This window comes from Centroberyx gerrardi, chromosome 4 (assembly GCF_048128805.1).
Source record: "Centroberyx gerrardi isolate f3 chromosome 4, fCenGer3.hap1.cur.20231027, whole genome shotgun sequence".
Lineage (NCBI taxonomy): Eukaryota > Metazoa > Chordata > Actinopteri > Beryciformes > Berycidae > Centroberyx > Centroberyx gerrardi.
Window position 1 is genome coordinate 15210972 of NC_136000.1, and position 20198 is coordinate 15231169.

The window sequence follows — 20198 nt, forward strand, 5'->3', positions numbered from 1 at the left end:
GGGCCTAGGAGTATAACTCATTCAAAACTAAGCCCCGAGACTGATGATGAGACTGGACGTACCACAACATTGCACAGAGAGCACTGTTTCTTGCGCTCATACGGTGTCAGTTTGGGGGCGTAGTCTGTGTTGGCATGTCGACCACTGCTGAGCTCAGCTGCCTTCTCCTTCCTCTGCTCGATCTGCTCCATATGCCTACGGCTGCTTTCATCGTGCTAGGGAAGAAACCAGATAAGAGATCATATGGGAAACAGGGAATCCTGTACGCTCTCACAACTGGAGGTGGTGAAGATGCGAGGCGGTAGAGGATAATTTACCTTCATCTGAATTTTCTTCTGCAGTTCCTCCATGGCCTCCTGTTGAGCAGCGCTCAGAGCAGCCAGGCGCTCCTCTCGGTCTCTGAAGAGAGGACAGACGAGAGCAGTGTAAAGCCACCGTAAATCAAATTTTACAAACTACATCTAAAGCCTACTACAAGTCTCTCGCAGTTTGTCCAAACAACTGTCGGATTCAAACGTCGATTGGTAGAGCCCCCGGTGCATATAGCCCCGACACTGAGGGGAATCAGGGATACAAACCTGGCCCTCTCTCGCGCTGCATCTTCTCTAGCCCTCTCTTTTTCCTGCCTCTGCTGTTCGATACGAGCCTCCTGCTCCTTCCTCCGCATCAGCAGCTCCTCCACCCTCGCCTGCCGCTCTGCTTCGAGGGCCCGCTTGCGCTCCTATAGAAGGAGAAGAGAAGAGACTGGAGTTGCACCTTAATGTGAAAGTTACTGGTGGACAAATTAAATGTGAAGGAAAGAAGCCTGAGAGAGCGTTGAGCGTTGTTTGTGGTACCTGTACTGCTTCGTCTCTGGCCTGCTTCTCCTCCTGTCTCCTCTGTCGCTCCTCCTGCAGCTCGTTAAGGCGTTGCTCGTACTCATTCAACTTGGCCAGGACATCGTGCCGCTTGTTCTGGGCTTCCAGTGTGTTGATGAACGCTATTTCATTCACCTGCACAGACACATATACTTACTCCTCAGGACACATATAGCATGTGTGTATGATACATATACATTATACATATATATGTGTATATGTATATGAACACACATAGGTATAAATATATCAAACATTACTTACATGCATATATTCACAGGATAGAGGTTTGGGGGCATGTCAGTTTGGCTGACTGTAGCCTAAATATATAAATAATATGTGTTAAAATGGGGACAATATTTAGGCTAGAGTCAGCCAAATTGACACGTCCCCAAACCTCAACACTGGGATTGTGTATGTACTGACGTAATGTAACACTTTGAGTAAAAAAAGTATGACCGCAAGTAGCCGACTTAATTCGGAAAATTCCTCAGCTGTAAGACGCCTATGCTATGGCCTTTCAGGGGAACTCCTCTACCTTGGCCTCCTCCTCCTGGGCCTTCTTCACGATGGCCTGGAGCTGCAGCTCCCGCTTGAACTCTGCATGCAACAGCTTCTCCTCCATCATCCGCCGACGCTGATCCAACAACTCCTCCTTCCATTTCCTTACCTCCTTCTCCTGAAGAGAGTGTGAGGAGTGAGGGGAGAAGCAGGGGTTATAATGCACATGTTAAAAAAAGAGAAATGTGCATTCTCCAACCCAATACAGACAACAGTTTCTTGATTCATCAGTTGCTACCCTCTCCAGTGTGTCCACATGGGGATTAATGCGAATATACACCACTTCATGTATTTATGTGGTTAATCCTGATTTATTCTAGGACTCACTCATCTCACCATGGCCTGGAGAACAAAAACAAACTTCATGAAAGCCTGTTGATTTTGGCCAGGGGTCTCTCTCACAAGTGTCTGCGGCCAGCTGGCCTGTATGAGACTGGGGGGGCTATGATATTTAGTGATTCTATCTGGCAGTGTGCTGACAGAACCTCTCCTTGTGAGCCAGGCTGGGCTTAGCCTGCTTGGGGTTTCTTTAGGGTGTTTTCCCTCGACTCGGCATGGGCGCTCACTCACCCTCTCCAAAAGCTTCTGCAGTTTGTGCGTCTTTTCCTCCCGGAGCTTCTCCCTCAGCTGCTGGGCCTTCAGCTGCTTCTCCTCGTGTTTCTTCTTGGACTCAGCGATGGTTCTGCCAAAAAACAGGGAAATAATCCTTCCCAACAATACACAAGGCAGCGGTGGACTGTGATATGCACTTTCTCTTATCTTTGGTGTGGCAGTGAGTGACATAAAGGTAAGAGAAGAGAGACCTGTAGGTAAGCGAAGGGAGACCTAAAGCTAAGAGAAGGTAAGATAAGTGGGCCTTTGACTGTAAGGCTGCCAGTTTCCATCCTTGTTAAATTAAGGCTGAAAAAAATAAGGGTAGTGAATGAGTAACATTCTCCCCTGCCTCAAAAACTACAATTGAGGTGCTGTTGAGCAAGGCACTTAACATGTACAGTTGGTTGTGCTGGGTAGTTGCAGGTATCAATGAATGAATGTGGAGGAGGGCTGACCTCACCTTTTGCGTGATGGTGAGGACAATTTCTCATGCATGTGGATCCCATGTCCAGGAGGCCGCGCAGGTTCCTCTTCCACCATGTCCCCCCATGACGTACTCTGACGCCATGGCTCCCGAGCTACAGGAAAGAACGGCAAAGGAAACGATGAGTACACCTAAAATGCAATGCATGCCATTACCAAGAGTGAAAGTTCAATTGTCATTTAGATGTCGACCTCCATACCGTCATAATCCGCCAGCATATCACTCCAATCCATATTGAGTCCACAACCTCCATTGCCAATGCTAGTCTGTAGTAAAGAGATGTGTTTTTTACACAGTGATGTCAACTCACATTAAAATAGAAAACAAAAAATCTAAATCTATACAGACTAACCAAACCAAAGGTCCCAGAAAATGATTAATGTGCATAAGGAATCTTACAGAGAAGTCACTCTCATTGTCTGTCTCCAGGTCGTTGTTCTCAGCCTGAATCTCTCTGGTCAGCTGCTCCTCCTCAGCGATGGCGCTGGCGATGGCCTCCTCGTTGGCCCTCTCCAGACGGTCGGCCAACTCCTCTTTCTTGGCTAGGACCTCTGCCATTGACTGGGGCTAGACACAGGGCACAGATACCAACTCACACACAAATTCATAAATGTTGAGTTGTTCAAACTAAATGTATATATTATGGAATATTTTAAATGGAGAAAACGTTTCTTAACCAAAGACGAGTATCCACAGCCATTGATGAGGTCTCTCAAATAGCTATACATATTTCAGCTCTTGAACAGTTGGTCCAATTATCGCACATGGGCGTGCAATTCAAAAGGTCAAAGGGAACACCAACTCAACCCAATCACAGTTTGTACCACACAATCATCACAAGAATCACAAGTGAGGAAGCATTCAAGAGTCATGCAGGGCATGTTCACTGTGAGGATGAAGAGATGGTGGAAGGAGGCAACTGATGAAACATTTCACTGACAGCTTGCTTATGAAGCTTGATACAAAGCTGCTAAGTTTGTCTTTGAAACGTTTATTTGGATGATATAACTGCATCCAAACAGACCTAAATGGAAAAGGAATTTACTACATCCTTGGTCAGAGATACTATCATCAAAGTATTTTGGGGTGGGGATATTTTTATGAGATGGCAACAATATGGGAATGAGTCACAGATTATTACAGGCCAGCCACTATTCTACATAAATTTATAGAGGTAAATGAGGGACAGCCTACTCTCAACACTGAGGATGTTTGTCTCTTACATGGGGCCGTACTGGGCCTACCTAAGCCATCCAACATGTGTGTGGCCTAGCCCAGCACAAAGACCAGATCGGTGTTTAATCTAGGCTCACCATACACCCTTTACAATAAAGACAACACCTGACATAGGCAAGACAAGACCCTTTGGGTTAAATACTAACTGGAAATTCTGTCCAGGTTCCTTTGCTTTTTCCGCTTGACAGAATTTTAAAAGTGATTAGAAAAAAACAAAACAAGTTGGGAGATCATTTTTGGGCAACACCTTCTGAGCCTACAAAGGCCATCTACTCACAGCTATAGGCCCCCGCCCTCAGAGTAACTGGTGCTATGACAACATTGCACAGAGCTATGCAGCCTCGCCTGCACATTTGGTCTGGAGGTTTCTTAAGATTGACTTTGTTTAGGCGGTGAAGGACCCTGGGGGATCCCTGGCCCCCCGCCCTCCCCTCCCTCTGCTCCTCCATCTCTCAGCACTCACAGTAGAAAGCTCTGTGGGGTCCAGCACACTCTCCAGTTTCACCGCTGCCATGGGAGTCTCAGCCTGTCCTGGAGCAGATGTGGCCATGCCCTGCGACGCGCCCCCCACAGCCCCACTGTCCCCCAAGGCCAGCAGCGCACCGAGCCCGTCCGTCTGGGGGAGGTCTGGGGATGGGGAGATGGCTATAGCAGGGACTGGGACTGGTGGGGAAATGGCTGTGGGCGGGACTGGGGCTGAGGATGGGGTGGGCTCTGGGGCTTGGGAAGGGGTGAGAGCTGATATGTGGGGAGGCGCGTCTTCGCAGGGTGCGTCGACACACTGCCCCGAATCTTGTACACGCTCTGCTGGGGGCTGCACCGACACAGTCACACAAACACACGCAAACTCAATTAAAGACATGCACATTTCAAGCAATTCATGAGAGCAATAACAAAAAATCAAACCAATCAAGACTCACGCACAGCTGAAAACACACATCATGCAGGGAGGCTGGCACTAACATGCCCTAAACATTCAATTTTGATCAAAAAATGCAGATTAGAAATACAGATTTGTATTTCAAAATGAACCGATGCCTATAACACACCCTTACCAAGTGTGTTTTGAGGCATAGATAGAGTATTTATTTCATGAGAGTGAAAATGGGTATTCTGCCTCTGAAATGTCAGTGTACAATCAATCGCCTTAAAGCTGATATCCCTGTCTGGACAGCCTGTCTATGAATATCGTGGAGCCCAAAACAAAAACAATGTGGCTGATAAAACAGTCTAGTGTTACTCTGCTCCTCCTGAATAATTGATATCTGGGGATTGCTGAGGGGAGAGACGTCAGAGAGTAAGGGAGTGGGCCTCAGTACCTCCATCATGTGCCCTTTCTCTGAATCTCCAGCCAGGGGGCCAGTCTCCACAGGTACTGGCTGTTCGGAGTCCGTCTGGGCCCTTTTCTTATCCTGGGGACACTGAGGACGGAGTTGCTGCTCTTCCGGTGGCAGCAGCTGTGGCTGGTTATCCTTGGTGCTGTCCTGTTTGGGGGTGACATGAGCCAAGACAGGACTGACCTTGGCAACTATGGCGGCAGAGCGAGGCTTGGCAGGACGTCCTCGCTGGACAGTCTCCCAGCCCTCAGCATCCTTCTTACCTGGAAAACACATCAATCAAGGAGAAGATGCTGTGCTACTGTGCATTCTGTGTTGGAAGGACACACATTCTCTCAGAGTACTCATACAATTAGGGGTCTGTGCATGAGGAAACCTTTTCACCTTTATTTGACAGATGAAAGTATAGAGAGACATTAAAGATTGGGAGAGGGGAATGACGTGCAACAAAGTTCCTGGGCCGGATTCAGACCCAGGACGTCGCATGGTACGTGCCTTAGACCACTGAGCCACCAGGACGCCCCTGAGGACACATACTTACCCGGTTTTTCTACTGGGGAGGCGGTAGGCTGACTGGAGATGGGGAGGGACTGAGTGCATTTCACCCGGTCGGCCCAGCTGGGGCCTGTGTGGGAGAGCCGGGCTGCAGCCAGTGTAGGTGGAGGACCACTGGAGAACACACACAAATCAGAAGATGTGAGCAAACACCGAGCCGCCTGTACAATGAAGCCTATACTGTGAGCAGGTAAGCCTTTCAGCATCATCGTGCCGTTATAACAACTCTTTGTTAGTCAAGCGCTAACCAAGCATCCGGTCTCTGAGCAGCTCCTACTGCCTGTCCAAGATACTTCAGAGGTCTGACGATAGTGTCTATCTAACCCCAGCACTCTCCACTCTGAGATAGCACAGGACTGTATTGGGCAACAGGCCTCCGTCATGATCAATATCCATTTCCTGCAGCATCCGATTACAGAGCACTGCACATATTGAACCGATGCTTCAGCAGTCTTTAACCGACACTTTCATCTACACCTCCCACTGATTCTGTGGCCAAAGAGTGAGAGACTCAACAAATTACATTAAACAAATGCTTCACCATCAGCAATCAATCGCCCGATTAGTAGATAACGTAGTCTGCATTCCCTAACCCCTTCAGAACAGGCAGGGCTTAGCGCATCATTTCAGATATTGATTTTTTAATAACAGGATGTCTTGTGATACAATTTTAATCAAATTAAAGTTTGTGTTGATCTTTAAAATCAAATCAAATGCCTAATGGTGATGGAAAAACCAAACTGGGGGTTCGCATGGCAGACCGGCACTGATGCACTACAAGAGATAATGACAGAGAGAGCTTACCCAAAGTTGAGGGAGCGACGTGCGCTTGGAGATGGAACAATCCTGTCAGCCGAGGGGCTGGGCATCACATGACGTCCCGGAGACATCTTACGCACCTCCCAGGCTAAAGAGGTGGGCCTGGACAAAGTGAGAGTGGCAAACATTCTTTAACTAATACTAATTACAATTCCTAGTAGCCAAATACACACTTGGCTCACACTTTTGCAAATTAGTTAAATGGCTGATTCACTTTGCAATTTATGCAATAAATGAGCCATGTAAAACTTTCAGGTTGTCTTATTGATTAACAGTATGCTTTAAATGAACAAATTGGGAGGCAGCACTGGGAATTTCATTTCTTAGTCAATTTACGGTTGCAGTGGTCACTGTGTTAAAGAGAAGCCAATAAACTCATGGATCTCTTTGAATTAAAGCCAAGGCTATTGATCCATTCTGTTTGTGACTCAAAGCCAGGGACCAGACACCGGCACTTCCAGTTTCACCTCAGGGAGCAATTGAAAATGGGGAGTGAATGAGAGTGAGAGACAAAGGGAAAGAGTGAGAAAGAGAGAGAAAGAAAAAACATAGATCACCTGTTCTGGGCATCGGTTTTCTCCAACTTCTCCTGGAGCTGGATCCAGTCTATGAGAGCTTTGAAATCCCGTACATAGTTGTCCAACATCATCAACACCTCCTAAAAATAGCAATTACAATGGGACAGAGACTGATTTTAAGCACTAACATGAACAATGGAAAGGCAGTTTTGCAACACATTTGCCTCAACAAATCATTTTCAGTGTCAATGTGGACCTTGGACATGTGTCACTTAAGACTACCTGATAATACCAATCTCCACTGTGTCTTGCAAAAGACTTGACCTCAATCCTACCAAATTTGTATTGATATTTTGCTACCCATTGCATAATATAAGCATACACTGTCCTCTTATACCTGTCATGTTATAGTATTCTCTGGTTAGAGCTTTATCTCTGTGACATTTCTGGAGGTCAGTTAGTTTATGCAAAGAAATATGCCAACTCTTTTTGAGAGCTACAGTGATTTGTGTTTATCTGACAGAGATATTGGGAAATTCTAATTCAGATTAGTTTGTTTTTCCAATGATACCAATAACAGGCATATAGAATGTTTATTGTGGGCCCAAATCTGCAATTTAAGTCAGTTTAAAAAATAAAGTCATAGGGATCTCAGGTGAGTCAAGGTACTACTGCTGGAAGGCAATGGGGTGGGAGCCTGCGCACCAGTTGGACCATAACATGCTCTTGTGCACAAGACTAACAAAATGTTTTAGAAAAAAACAGAGAAAGCTACAGCCTATACTAGACTGATAGCTCAGGCCTATTATCCATACTAGGGCTGTTGCTCACAGAGGTGGCCATTCTGAGGTGGTGGGCTGTGTGGAGCTTTTTCCCAGAGCTCTAATGAAACAGACACAGTTGATGGATGGGGAGCGTGAAGGGAGTGGTAATTGAGAGTAAAGCTTCACAATGCTTTTAGTTAATAGACAAGTCAGGCCAGTGAAAGATGTGTCCAGCAGCAGGTCTGCTGATTAGAGCTGGTTAACAGGCAAAGCCCACCGCCATGGCCCAGTGTTCATTTGGTAATGAAGGCTGAGATGGAGGGAAGTTTGCTGCTCCTCTGACAGATAAACCAACAGTGAGTGAAGGCACTATAAAGCTCTGGCTCCCACTGCATGTTAACAGGCACACTTACCTAAATACAACCCTCCCATAACATTTCATGAGGAATGACAAAATGTTTAACCTTCCAGAGGCGTGTGACCATAAAGCAGGATGGGCAGTGAAAGCCTGTGGCCTAGACATAGGACCTAGAATGAACAGGTACGGTCTTGGTTATATTTATTGACCCTGGGTGAGAAATTCAAAACTTATACCTTTTGATTTTTCTTCAATTTTAAAATAGTTCCAGGCTAGTAGAGTCTGTTTGAGTGAATCTCGTGGATTCTACTTTATAGTTCCTTGAAGAATAGAGAGCCTCAACCTGTGCTGCCTGTGATGAGTCTAATAAATCAGGGGTCACACGGAAGAATACTTGATAAAAACTAATTAGGCCAGGGGGCTGTGGGTTAAAGAGATGTGGGCGTTATTAATAAGCACACATGAATCATGCTGCTGGGCTGAACAATTCCCCTCTAAGCGGGGAACCAATGCATTAGATTAGTGCAACCCTGCGATTCTTATTCAAAACTATACAAAAAGCAGAACAAAGGAAAAGGTAAACGTAAAGTAAGGTAGCCCTAGCAGAGAATTAGTCAGAGTTTCTTGACCAGTGTTGTGTGTTTATGCCCATAAGTTTATAGGTGGAAAATGGCGAGCTGTTTGTGTGAGAGCACACCATGTAGATTGCCCTCAGCTACACTAGGGGATTGTGGCTGGTGGCTATCAGAGCACTCTGCTTCCCCTCCAGATGACTCTATCATCTATCAGTGTCCATTAGTCCCAGCTGGGTGGGATGGGGATTATGAGCAGCGCCCAGCTCCATGGCCATTAGCCGGCATAGGGGTGTAGAGGGAATATAGCAGTATGAGAAAAACACCTAGCAGCCAGATGTCTGACACAGACCAACTGACAACATGCTGATCACACCACAGGGAGCTGGGCTGTGGCACTGACAGCAAGCCGACCACACCACAGGGAGCTGGGCTCCGGTACTGACCGCAGGCCGTCACCAGAACCATGCTCAGTATAATGCAGCATGTCAGAAGAATCAATACAACACAGGCACAGCAACATCGTGCCAGTATAAGCCCTGGAGCAACATCACAGCACCCACTCTGCCAATTACTGGCTGCACCAAAACAAAAACACACAGTTCCACAAAACAGAGACAGAGTCATGTCAGAGTTAACCTTATCTGCCATCTCAAACAGCGATACAAGATGTAGTGCAAAAAGGGAGTAGAAATAGCCAGGCTCTATTTCCTGTCAGCAAATGCCCGACAACCAACACAACACATGTACAATCATATTGTTTACAGTCTGTCATCAATATTCACTCCCCTCAGCCGGGCCCAAGAGAGAGGCCTGTGCTAATTCTCTCACCAGCAAGCCTTAAGAGAGCCCCTCTGACATAAAGCAGGAATCAGGAGGAATGTGAGCTGGGAGGGAGAAATTTGGTTCTGAACTCAATGTCCCCCTCTAGTGTTCAGGAACGGCAGCACCTTTCAGTCTCTCCAAACGGGGCATTTCTGTTTTGTGAGATCAGAATTTGCATTTGTAAAGGGGTGATTAGGTACTTTATTCCCCCAAAAGGAGACTAACCTTGCATTCTACAACGCTCTGATCAGATTCGCACGTGACGTAGATCTCGTCCACAGCCCGGCGCAGGTTGTCGAAGAGGAAGGCCCAGTAGCGTGCTCGCAGGTCCACCTTGCGGGGCTGTCTGGCTTTGGTAGGGCTCTTCTCTGCCCCCTTGTCCAACAAGGCACCAGCTGTACCCTTGCTTTCCACGCCTGCATTCTGCACAGACCAAACACTGTGGTCAACAATGACAAACATATTATAGTGCGATCAAAGTTTCTAACTTGTTTATATATGGCAGCCCTTTTTCCTGCTTATCATATGCCATTTGTTTTTTTTTGTTTTTTTTTACCCAAAGCACCTTACATTACCATGCGTGCATATATCTATAACATGGGTGATCCAATGGGGGTTTGAACCCCCCTGGCCTCCTGGTAGTGTTGGTGCCATGCACTACCATCTGAGTTGCAGGACCATCAAAGATCCACTTCTGGTGAGTGTTCTTTCTCATGGCTTGAATCGCCACATATGAGGCAAAAGGAAGGATGAGTTAGCTAGGTGTATGGTGCCCTCTAGTGCAAAGAGATGATATACCAACCTGTTTCTTATTCCTGTGTAGTCCAGAGTTGATTCTCTGAGCCCTTGGATTGCCACTGGTGTTGCTTTTGGACTTTGCTATGTGAAGAAGAGAAAAGAGGCTTATATCAAGTTACTAATGGAACAAACAATCTGGGCCTTGAGTCAGCAATCAGCATGCCTTTAATAATGATCTTGCCATCATCTAAGATGTTCTTCTCAAAAGATTGAACATGGCCTGGGGGGGGGGGGGGGGGGGGGCAAAATACGTTACATGCACAAAAAATACCATTCTTCAAGTAACCTGGTTTTGGGTTGACACCTGCAAATGTCACAAATAAAATAACTCAGGTAAGCTCATACTCTGATTATGAGAAACCCCTTTAAGATGCCTGTCTTACTCAGATATTAAAAGGATAATTCCGATTATTTTCAACTCTGGCCTTATTTTCCTCAGTTTAGTTTTTGCCATCATGAAGATTGACAGTGTTTATTAGTGTTTAAATTTTGTCTCTTACTTCACTGTAAAGCTTTACGTTCCTCCAGTTCACCGGGAGCACTGCTTTCCAATACACACTCAAGGGCCAAAGAAAGCTCCAACAGTTGAACCCAAAAAGTGATTTCACATCTTTTCAACACAATAATGGTAACACTGCACCTGCTTACATCCGACTGACTCTGATGCTGCGTTCATGTCATATGTTCATGTTCTGTAAATATGAACTGCCAACTTCAAAAAAACGTTAACATCAACCTCTTAATTGTAATTACAAGTAAGATTGGTGTGATTTTTTGCAAGCTCCGATATCTTCCAAAGATGCATTTTAATCGCCTTTTTGGTTCAACTGTTGGAGCTTGCTTTGGCCTTTGAGTGTGTATTGGAGAGCATCGCTCCCGACAAACTGGAGAAACATAGAAGAAAAGTAGGCTAAGTGACGAAATTTTGAACATAATCAGTTGTCATGATGGCAAAAACTAGGAAAATAAGGTCCAGGTTGAAAATTACTGGAATTATCCTTTAAACACGTTACTGTGGCATGTAAACATCTTAGTCCTTTCATTTTTGTTTTTATCGTCTGTGCAAACACAGACTCACACCGTCATGGGAACATTCAGTGTTTCCTCAGTAATATTATGCAGCTGTGGTGCTTGGGGGGATAATTCTAGTTTTGTCCAATATCTGTCGCTGTTTGGGTCTAAGTTATGTTTCAAGTTGAGGCTGTAGTGCTAAAAACGTTTTTAATCATAATAAAATCATTACTTCTAAAACATTTGTACTACACTTAGGCCTATTGTTTTAGATGATAAGTAAGACTAAATTACAATGCAATTTTTTTATTTCACATCTTCTCTAGCAGTGGTGATAATTTCAGTGGCACTGAGTTGCAGTATTGACTTTATTCTTACGATGGGGATCTTCATTTCTTTCCCCTGTATTAGAAGTAGGGAGAAGAAGGGAGGCAGTAGCTGGTGGGCACATCTTTTCAGACACCAGAAGTGGATGAGATTACTACATTAATTTGTTTATTCATGGAAAAAAGGATATTCAATTGCATGAGGTGCATGTAAACAGCATGAACCAAAGAAGACATTAACAGGAATATGGCCATCAGCTGGGTTACTATATTCATGTAAACATAACACACAGACACAAACTGAAGAGCAGCATAGAAGCCTTACATAATACAACTGAACTGACCTAAACACAACAGGCAGGAGAGAGAGAGGAGAGACAGAGACTCAGAGCAAGAGTGAGAGAGTGTGGGGGCGAGAGAAGGGGGGGGGGAGGGGGGGGGGGTATCTGAGTAGGTAGGCCTAAAAGGAGCTTACTCTGGCATAAGCCCAAATAATGTGGAGAAACACATTGTTACAATACCAACTACAGTGCTATGCAGGCAGGCATAAGTTACTAGCTTACTAAAGCTCTTTCATCTTGGATATTAGAGGGTTACAAAAATTACACACAAGGACTGTCCAATCAGATTATTACATATCCTATTGATCAAACAGCCTAAACCGAGACTACATAGCTCATTGAACTCTGCTACCAAATGTCAAATATTTTACAGGCACTATAACAGGAGGACCAGGCAGAGAAAGTACTGAGATTCTCAGTCCCCACAGGTTTTGATCAGAATAGCTGTGAGGTGAAAAAAGGGGTTGCCATTTTGTTCCAGGTGATATTGTATTACAGCAAAGAGCACTGTCTGGGTTGATATGACCTTGCTAGAGCCGGTCCCTGCAGTGCCCAAGATAAATGACTTAGCTTCTCCCACTGGGGCAAAGATATGAGTAACACACCTGAAGTCGACATCAGCAGCACCTGCCACTGGAGAATGAAGACCTGAACAATAAAAATGCCTTGCTCTCTACTCTTCAAACTTCATTATGAACCCTTGACAGACAGCAATAATCTGAAACCTGCCCTACAGCAAACAAACATCATAGCAGAACCACAAACACTCACAGGTTCTTTCCGTTGTCATCACAGGAATCCTGAATGGTGTGTGTGAGATAGAGTGTGAAAGTCGAGTCGGAACACATGCTGTTTGTTAGCATGTGTAGAAAGCTTTTTTTTTGCGTACAAGTCACTAACCTTCCTCCTCTTTGTTCTCCAGAGGTACACTCCAGGCGATGAGGTTTCGAGCAGCGCGGCCCTCCTCGGCCACTATCTTCCGCACCTTGTCATGGCTGTTGGAGCGCTGGAAGGACGCCTGCAGGAACAATAGAAGATTCAATTCACCCCACCAGTCAATTGTACACTTTATCCAAGAGCCTATTGTGGAAAGTGGAAGGAAAGATGGTGTAGAGCGAGAAGGGATGACGTGACAAAGGTTGTGAGCTGGGGTCGAACCCACAATGCTGCGAGTATGAAGAGTGTAGAGGAGGTGTATTTGTAATGTAACTGACAAGAAAAAGCTAGAGGCAGAAGCTGCTAGCCTGATTTGTGCCCAGTATGCATCATGGTTGACCTGTGCATTGAGTATGCATCAGTGAACTTCACTGTAACTTCAGCTGAAGCAGCTACTGTGAACAGAAAGAAATGTCGTGAGATGTCATTCGTCACATCCTTTACCCATGGGGCATACAGGCTCTCTGTAATTAAACATGGCATCAACATGCTTTAAATTGCAAGCAGCTCAGATGCTTGGTCCTTTGTATATATCCCCATTTAAGTAATGACCCAAAAATGCGAGTCACATAATGTCCATCTCCAGTTAACGCCAGCTGATGCCAAATCGCTCACTCTCTCCATGCTCACTCTCCCGCCCCATCTCACAGAATACAGTCACATCACAGCATGGTCTAAGAACTCATGCATAAATGCTAAGAGCAAATCTGCTTTACACCCTACAAGCAATGAGAAGCACAACTCCACTTTGCAATGCAATGAAAAACGAATAAAAGAATCTATCTACCAAATAGGCTACATAGTGTTATTTGCAGTAAGATGTTTTACAAAATATTCAGACTTCTGGTAATCTGGATGCAAAACAACACAGGCGCTAATGCCTAGACACTTATCATACTGGATCTTCCACTAACTGTGTTCCCTTTTCCAGCAGAATAGCCTGTACCATTCTGTACTCTTCATAAATTATTACATTTTGTGTCGACTAACATCTAGACCAAATTTGGCTATTTTGGTTGGATATTGGATAACTTTGTGGTTTCACACTTAATAAAATAAACTGTTAGATGAAACCATCATAAAAATCGAGTGCAAGTTCTCCCCTTAATAGCAACTGAGTCATGGAACAAATCATTCTCTCTCTTTTCCTGGCTGTCTCCCTGGCACCGCTATTGAAACAAGAAGGCTGCAGCAAAATTATTTCTCTACCACTCTTGCAATCAGAATGAAGGGTGCTACCAAACAACAGTGAGACATTTTATGTCTCATCCAAGGCAGCACAGAGGCACGTGATAATTAGGCCTAGGCTTATGTAAAAATTCTATGTAACAATGTTTTAGACTAGCTTTACAGGCTAATAGAATAAAGTGAACATGGCTCATTAGGTTTTACACATGCATAAACAGCATGCAGTCAGTGTATTGGTCTTCTACTATTTAATGTCCCTAGGGGAGATACCCAGCTGACCTACTTTTGGTGAGCAAAATTCTTTACATGCAGAGTAGCTTGGGCTTTATTCTCACAAGAAGAAAAAGACCACAAAGAGATAGCAGAACATCAAACAAAATAGGCCAAAAGCTGGGCAAAAGCTAGTGAGCTAGGTCACCATCATAGCAACTAATCTCCCTGCAGACTGTAAATATTTACTCTGTGTTTCCTGGGCTTGGCAGCCATCAGATGACAGATGACTGTTGTGAGGATACCTAGCCTACTCACGACTGATGGCTAACTGTGTGTAGGAGCCTGAGGCAACAAAGACTTACGGCAAAGGCTCTCTTGATCCACTTAATCAGCTGCAAACAAACCTGTCACCTGGGCTGCACTGTAGAAGGTGCATCTTGGAGCATAACTTCTGCTATACTCTCTGGCCAGGCAATTCTTTCCCATGCACAGGACAGAGCTAACCTTTTCTGAATTGTGCTGAGTGAGGGGCAGGTGTAGGGTTTCCCTTTGAAAAGGTCTACAAACACACGCATGCAGCAAGACAGGGGGTGAGAACTAGCCCATTAGGAGGGAGACAGAGGGAAAGCGAAAGATTAGAGGATACATACAGAATAGAAGTAGAGTCTGTAAGCAGGTTCTTCGTCCTTATCCACCCCTGACATACTTTTGCAGCCCACTTCAGGCAACCTGTTTCCCCTCACCAGCATTGCCACTTGTGCAAGGTGACATCGTCATCTGACAGCAGGACCAAAATAGACTCCTACTGTGTAGCCCACAGTGCTATAGCAACTGGCCCAGCTGTGTCAACTCCTCCACCAATGGCGATTGAGAGAGACAAGTGGTTAGTAGTCCTGCTTTTCACTTTGACTGCTCTGTCTGTAACTCTGTCTGTAATCTAGCCTGAGCCCTCAGCACTCTGCTGAGTTAGCAGCCACCCCTTAGGCCTGAGTCGCTGCCTGCTGCTGTCCGTCTGCCTGCCACTCTTCTCTGCTCTCCACTGAATGCAGCTTCCTATGTTTACAGCTTCTCTCCTCTGCTCTCCCAGCTCTGCATCAGAGCCCTCTCTCTCTCTCTCTCTCTCTCTCTCCTTCTGCCACAACACTGCGCAGTCATGTGCACAGAGCAGGCCTGCCGCTCAGCCCCCATCCTCCATCCTCTGTTGCCAGTGATGAGTCTAGCTCCAGGCTCAAAGAGTGTGCTAACGTAAGCCTGGTCGTACATTAGCCACACAGACTGACGCTCTGGATCTGATTGGACTCGGCATTGGATGAATCATACACTGCTGGGGGACAAAACACAAGCCCACATGGTCTCATTGCCTAGAAATGGTACAAACCACCCCTCACAGTACTACGAGACTACAAAGTCTGCAGGAAGAAGTTCAGAAAATCTTTAAGACAACACTGTCTCAGCAACTGATAAAGAGTCTAAAGTATTACTCTGGCATTTCTTCACAAAAATAGCCCTCTTGCTTTATTGATGACAGATTAACAAAAATCTCACTAATCAAGAGCATCCTCTGGCAAACCAGGCCTTCATGCTTTGACAAGGATGCATGAGTGGGTGTGTTCAAGATGGGTTGGCGGAGGAAAAAACACTTGGAACTGCTCTCAGACAGAGGGAGCGACCTGAGCCCACTAACTTACACCATCAGGCCCACCAGGGGCAGGTCTCCCAAAATGTTTTTGGCTGGAACGTAGGGAAACCACCCCTTCAATTATCCGAAGTGACTTAGCTGTGGCTAGCTAAGGATGCATTGGAATGTTGTTAGCTAATGTGGTTAGTTAACTTATCTGTTGTATTTCAACTCTTAGCAATGAGCTAATATGTTATTACGTACCTTCAAAGCGGTTATGGATGTATTCCTGCTTTTGCCTCCTCCGTGCGAGGAGCCTGAGCTATTGCTACCAGACCTCTCCCTCCCGTCCCCACCTTGGCTAATTCTTGGACCGAGACGGTGTTGTCCAGCGCCACGCCGTCGTCCATCGTGGCGACTATCTTTTGACATCGACCCACAGTAAGTTCAATGCTCAGTGAAAAAGTAAGTCTACAGTCCAGAGACAACGGTCAAAGTTGTCTTGTTTTCAGAGTTGATGGAGATGAGAAACATATCAGATAAATGACAGCAAGGACAACCTAACAAAAGCAGGAAGTGTGATGGTTTACATTTTTGATAGGCGATATATTTATCCAATGAATGCAGCGTAAATTGGACCCGAACTATATCTTAACCAATCACATGCAGTATAATGTGGGTCAAAGGGTGGGCTAGATTTTCGTAGGGCGGGACTCGCACTGTCTGCCATGGCAACCATGTAGATGGGCGGGATGTTTGGTTGTCCCTCTCCAGCTGCGTCAAGCCATCTAGAGAGAGCTGGAACGAAAGACCAGAAGCAAAGCGATTTTGCCTTCAAAATAAAAGCACAAAAAGTAGCTCTTACAAAAACGAATAATTATGTGTTAGGCCAGGGCAGAGCCTCTGGGCCAGGGGTACAGAATAACAAAAAAGTATCAATCTACTTCAGTGTCCCAGTTGCTCCTACAAGCTATGGGATGGTTCAAGGCGCCACTCATAAGCCCACATTTTTACATTACATTAAGACATTCTCAAACACCAAACTTAAACCAGGCAACTTGGAAGGGCACCTACAGTAGCCTTCCTTTTAGTCTATTTCAGTGTCTCAGTTACAAATTCTTTGTATATTTTTGGCAGCCCTGTATATATAGCATCTTTAGGCGTATATTTACAAGAAAGTTAATTTCCTGTTTTCACATTTGTACTTTGTATAACTCAAAAAACGTTGAGACGCATGCGCCACAACAAGGGTTTTATTTTGAAGGTTGTGACCGGACGTGCATCTGTTGTTTTGCAGCTAGCCTGACACTGGTGTAAACACAAACACTTGCTCGGACAACTTTTCACGGTAGTAGAAATATCTCCCATTTGTAGAATGTACTATTTGTTACCACTCTAATTGCAGTTCCTTTATTGTCGGCTAGTTTAAGTGTAATATCTTTAATTGAGGCTGTCTCTATTATTTTGGCTAACGTCATCGCTTTACGGAGGATCCGTCTCCTCGAGTTTGTACCTGTCTGTCCATCTTCTCTCTCTCTCTCTCTCTCTCTCTCTCTCTCTCTCTCTCTCTCTCTCTCTCTCTCTCTCTCTCTCTCTCTCTCTCTCTCTCTCTCTCTCTTTCTCTCTCTCTCTCTCTCTCTGCACTGTTTTGGGTACTTTTAGTAGGTTACACCATGCTGTATGAGCCTCACAAAATGAAAAAGTTCCTCTGCTTACTAGCCAGGTAGCCATGCTAATTGTCAGGATTTTGTTAATCTGAATTAGTTTTCTAACCCGTAGCCTAGGAAACAAAGCTCTTTCTTTAACATTCATCAATTGTGTTTCTCCACAGATGGCATTCTCTACACTGATGACTTCGGCATTGTTAGTCCTACAGTTTGCGTTTGGGGAAAGCTCTCACAAACATCTTCATGAAGATCATTATATTGGTCAGCAGCACAATCCTGAACATGACATGAATGTCCTGCTGGGAAATGAGGTTATTTAAGATTTTACATCATCTTCTTAGGCTCTACTGTCCGATTCACACTCTTTATTCATAAATAGAGCCCCCTGACTCTTTCCCCTCTTCTTTTATACACTTGCAGGACACTGAGGAGATAAAGAAACTTGGCCCAGCAGAGCAGAGGAAAAGGATGATGGAAATCGTGAAGAAGATTGATAAAAATTCAGACAATCTGTTAAATGCAGGTAACTTGGCGTTTTCCTAGTATCCCTGTCAACAGTTGAACTCAGTCATACTCAATCTGCACTCTGTTTTATCCCCAGAGGAGATCACTCTCTGGATTCAGTACGTCTATGGAAAATATGCTCTGGATGATGCAGAGGAGCGTTTCCCTGAGTTTGACACAGACGGAGACGGGGTCGTATCATGGGAGGAATACAACATGGTTACTCACGAGCAGCTCATTCATTTTGACGACGACGCTGTTCTGGAAGATCCTGAGCAAGAGTCCCTCAGATATGTATGCATACGTTTATTGTACCCATCTAAAAATCACATTCAACAATAGGCCACAGCCCATATCATTTGTATTACCTTGACTTAGTCTTGTATCCCCACTAGCTCCACCTAAAGGAGAGGAGGCGCTTTGACTTTGCTGATGTGGATGGCACACCAGGCCTTAATGTAACAGAGTTTCTTGCCTTCACGCACCCATCTGAAGTGGATCACATGGCTGTAAGACTCTTTTAAAACAGCACTGTAGCTCTTAGTCTTCATGGAAAATTTGATAGAATAGTAGGCCTACACCTTTTACTTCCTATGTAAATCCTGTTGTACAGTCATACATTGTGAGTGTGCCCTTTGTATTTTCTGGATTACAATCTGATGATTTACCTTTTTTTCTAATAGGATTTTGCCATTGAAGATGTGTTGAATGAATATGACACAGATAAAGATGGATTCATCAGTCTCAGTGAATTTATTGGAGATGCTCACAGTGATGGTAAAACTGGAGGGATTATTTTAAAATACACTGACTGTCAGAGTGATCTGGATGTTTCTAGATCCTTATGCTATGTCCAGTGAGCTTCCTCAATGCATTGCTAATATTTGTTTTTTTCTTGGTAAGAGGGCAATACCCCATCACAGTGGGAGATTGAAGAAACAGTGCGCTTTAAAGACCTTTATGATCAAGATAAGGACGGCAAGTTGAATCGAGAGGAGCAGCTCCGCTGGGTAGCGCCTAATAGCTACGGCTCAGCAAGAGAAGAGGTGAGACTCAGATGTTTTGTTTACATTGTAGCAAAGAAATTGCCTGGTATCCAGCCCCCATGAATAGCACTCTTTAGCACTTTTTGAATTTGCATGGTGAATCATGCAAATTCAAAAAGTGCTAAAGACTGCGATTCATGGGGGCTGGATACCAGGCAAGCAAAGAAAGACATCAGTACACACAATGATTTCTAGATAGTCCTTGATTTTGAATATTTTGCTAAATGTTTGGTTGGATGGTCTCCTTTAGCTATTGCTTTGGTAGGAATATAAATCATTGCTGTCCACGATGGCATGGCAACATATTCGCAGATTCCTTTGCTTATATTGCTCTCATGTTATCAACAGGCTCTTCACCTCATCAAGGAAATGGACCATGATGGTGACGGACAAATCTCAGAGGCTGAGGTCTTGAAAAATCAAGACACGTTCATGAACAGTGAAGTGACAGACTACGGTAGACAGCTGCATGTATCACATGATGAATTATAACTGTATATTCTTGTATATTTTAGAGTTTTGTCATTTGTGTCCATAAAGATTTAATGTAGTTTATTTCCTGTATTGCTTAACATTTTCATGGGTTTCATGTTCCTCCCTATTTGGGATTTCAGTATATCAATTGATCATGTATGTATGTGTATATTCTTGAAGAGTAGGGTGTTCAGATGGAAAACAAGCTTTTTACAACTTTCTCATGTCATTTTTACTAAAGCAGTCCAGAAACTTGTTAAATTACAGTTTTGAATTAAAACTAAACTCACATTTAACTGTAGCATGCTGTCCACTCTTTAAACACAAGTTCCTTTCATAAATGTAAAAATCCAAAAAGCCTCCACAAGTTTTGTTTTTTTGGTAGCAGGGACTGGATTTGGATTGAACATGGGGCTTTATGGTTGCAGCATAAGGGGTTCATATCATGCTATTTTTAGATGTTTCCACGCACGAGACAGCTTCACATGTAATAGGATAATTATGTCATAATTCTGTTTTTTATATAACTTAATGTGGGGGAGGATAGGATAGGTAATTTAATTGTGGCTACCTATCATTAGAAGCAGTCTTCACTC

At 44.5% G+C, this 20198-nt stretch overlaps 2 protein-coding genes across 3 annotated transcripts in view; one reads left to right on the forward strand and one right to left on the reverse strand.

The window, feature by feature from the left end:
* The window catches only part of scaper (S-phase cyclin A-associated protein in the ER), a 59846-nt gene extending 43397 nt beyond the window's left edge, over window positions 1-16449 (reverse strand). For both annotated transcript variants that reach the window (XM_071915574.2, XM_071915573.2), the window contains exons 1-18: window positions 16176-16449; window positions 12857-12974; window positions 10283-10359; window positions 9706-9903; window positions 7001-7101; window positions 6429-6545; window positions 5611-5738; window positions 5052-5332; window positions 4196-4546; window positions 2896-3063; window positions 2696-2762; window positions 2473-2590; window positions 1989-2100; window positions 1396-1536; window positions 837-992; window positions 579-721; window positions 318-399; window positions 63-215 (exon numbers count right to left, since the gene is read on the reverse strand). In XM_071915574.2, coding sequence (XP_071771675.2) covers window positions 63-215; window positions 318-399; window positions 579-721; window positions 837-992; window positions 1396-1536; window positions 1989-2100; window positions 2473-2590; window positions 2696-2762; window positions 2896-3063; window positions 4196-4546; window positions 5052-5332; window positions 5611-5738; window positions 6429-6545; window positions 7001-7101; window positions 9706-9903; window positions 10283-10359; window positions 12857-12974; window positions 16176-16343 — 2679 coding nt within the window. In that variant the 5' untranslated portion in view covers window positions 16344-16449. The remainder of the gene's footprint in view (window positions 1-62; window positions 216-317; window positions 400-578; window positions 722-836; window positions 993-1395; window positions 1537-1988; window positions 2101-2472; window positions 2591-2695; window positions 2763-2895; window positions 3064-4195; window positions 4547-5051; window positions 5333-5610; window positions 5739-6428; window positions 6546-7000; window positions 7102-9705; window positions 9904-10282; window positions 10360-12856; window positions 12975-16175) is intronic.
* A 769-nt stretch (window positions 16450-17218) lies between these two features.
* On the forward strand, window positions 17219-19629 carry rcn2 (reticulocalbin 2). Its single transcript, XM_071915545.2, has 8 exons — window positions 17219-17259; window positions 17743-17889; window positions 17999-18101; window positions 18180-18376; window positions 18478-18591; window positions 18766-18859; window positions 18986-19128; window positions 19477-19629. Exons 2-8 carry the CDS (start codon window positions 17743-17745, stop codon window positions 19618-19620), a joined length of 942 nt encoding a protein of 313 aa, XP_071771646.1. The 5' UTR covers window positions 17219-17259; the 3' UTR covers window positions 19621-19629.
* Window positions 19630-20198: the final 569 nt, after the last annotated feature.

What these genes read in the sequence shown, in the direction of transcription:
- rcn2 (XM_071915545.2), top strand. Translation starts at nt 17,743, where the DNA reads ATGGCATTCTCTACACTGATGACTTCGGCATTGTTAGTCCTACAGTTT. An exon ending in ATGTCCTGCTGGGAAATGAG is followed by an intron (nt 17,890 to 17,998) that starts GTTATTTAAGAT and finishes ATACACTTGCAG; the next exon opens with GACACTGAGGAGATAAAGAA. An exon ending in ACGGCTCAGCAAGAGAAGAG is followed by an intron (nt 19,129 to 19,476) that starts GTGAGACTCAGA and finishes TGTTATCAACAG; the next exon opens with GCTCTTCACCTCATCAAGGA.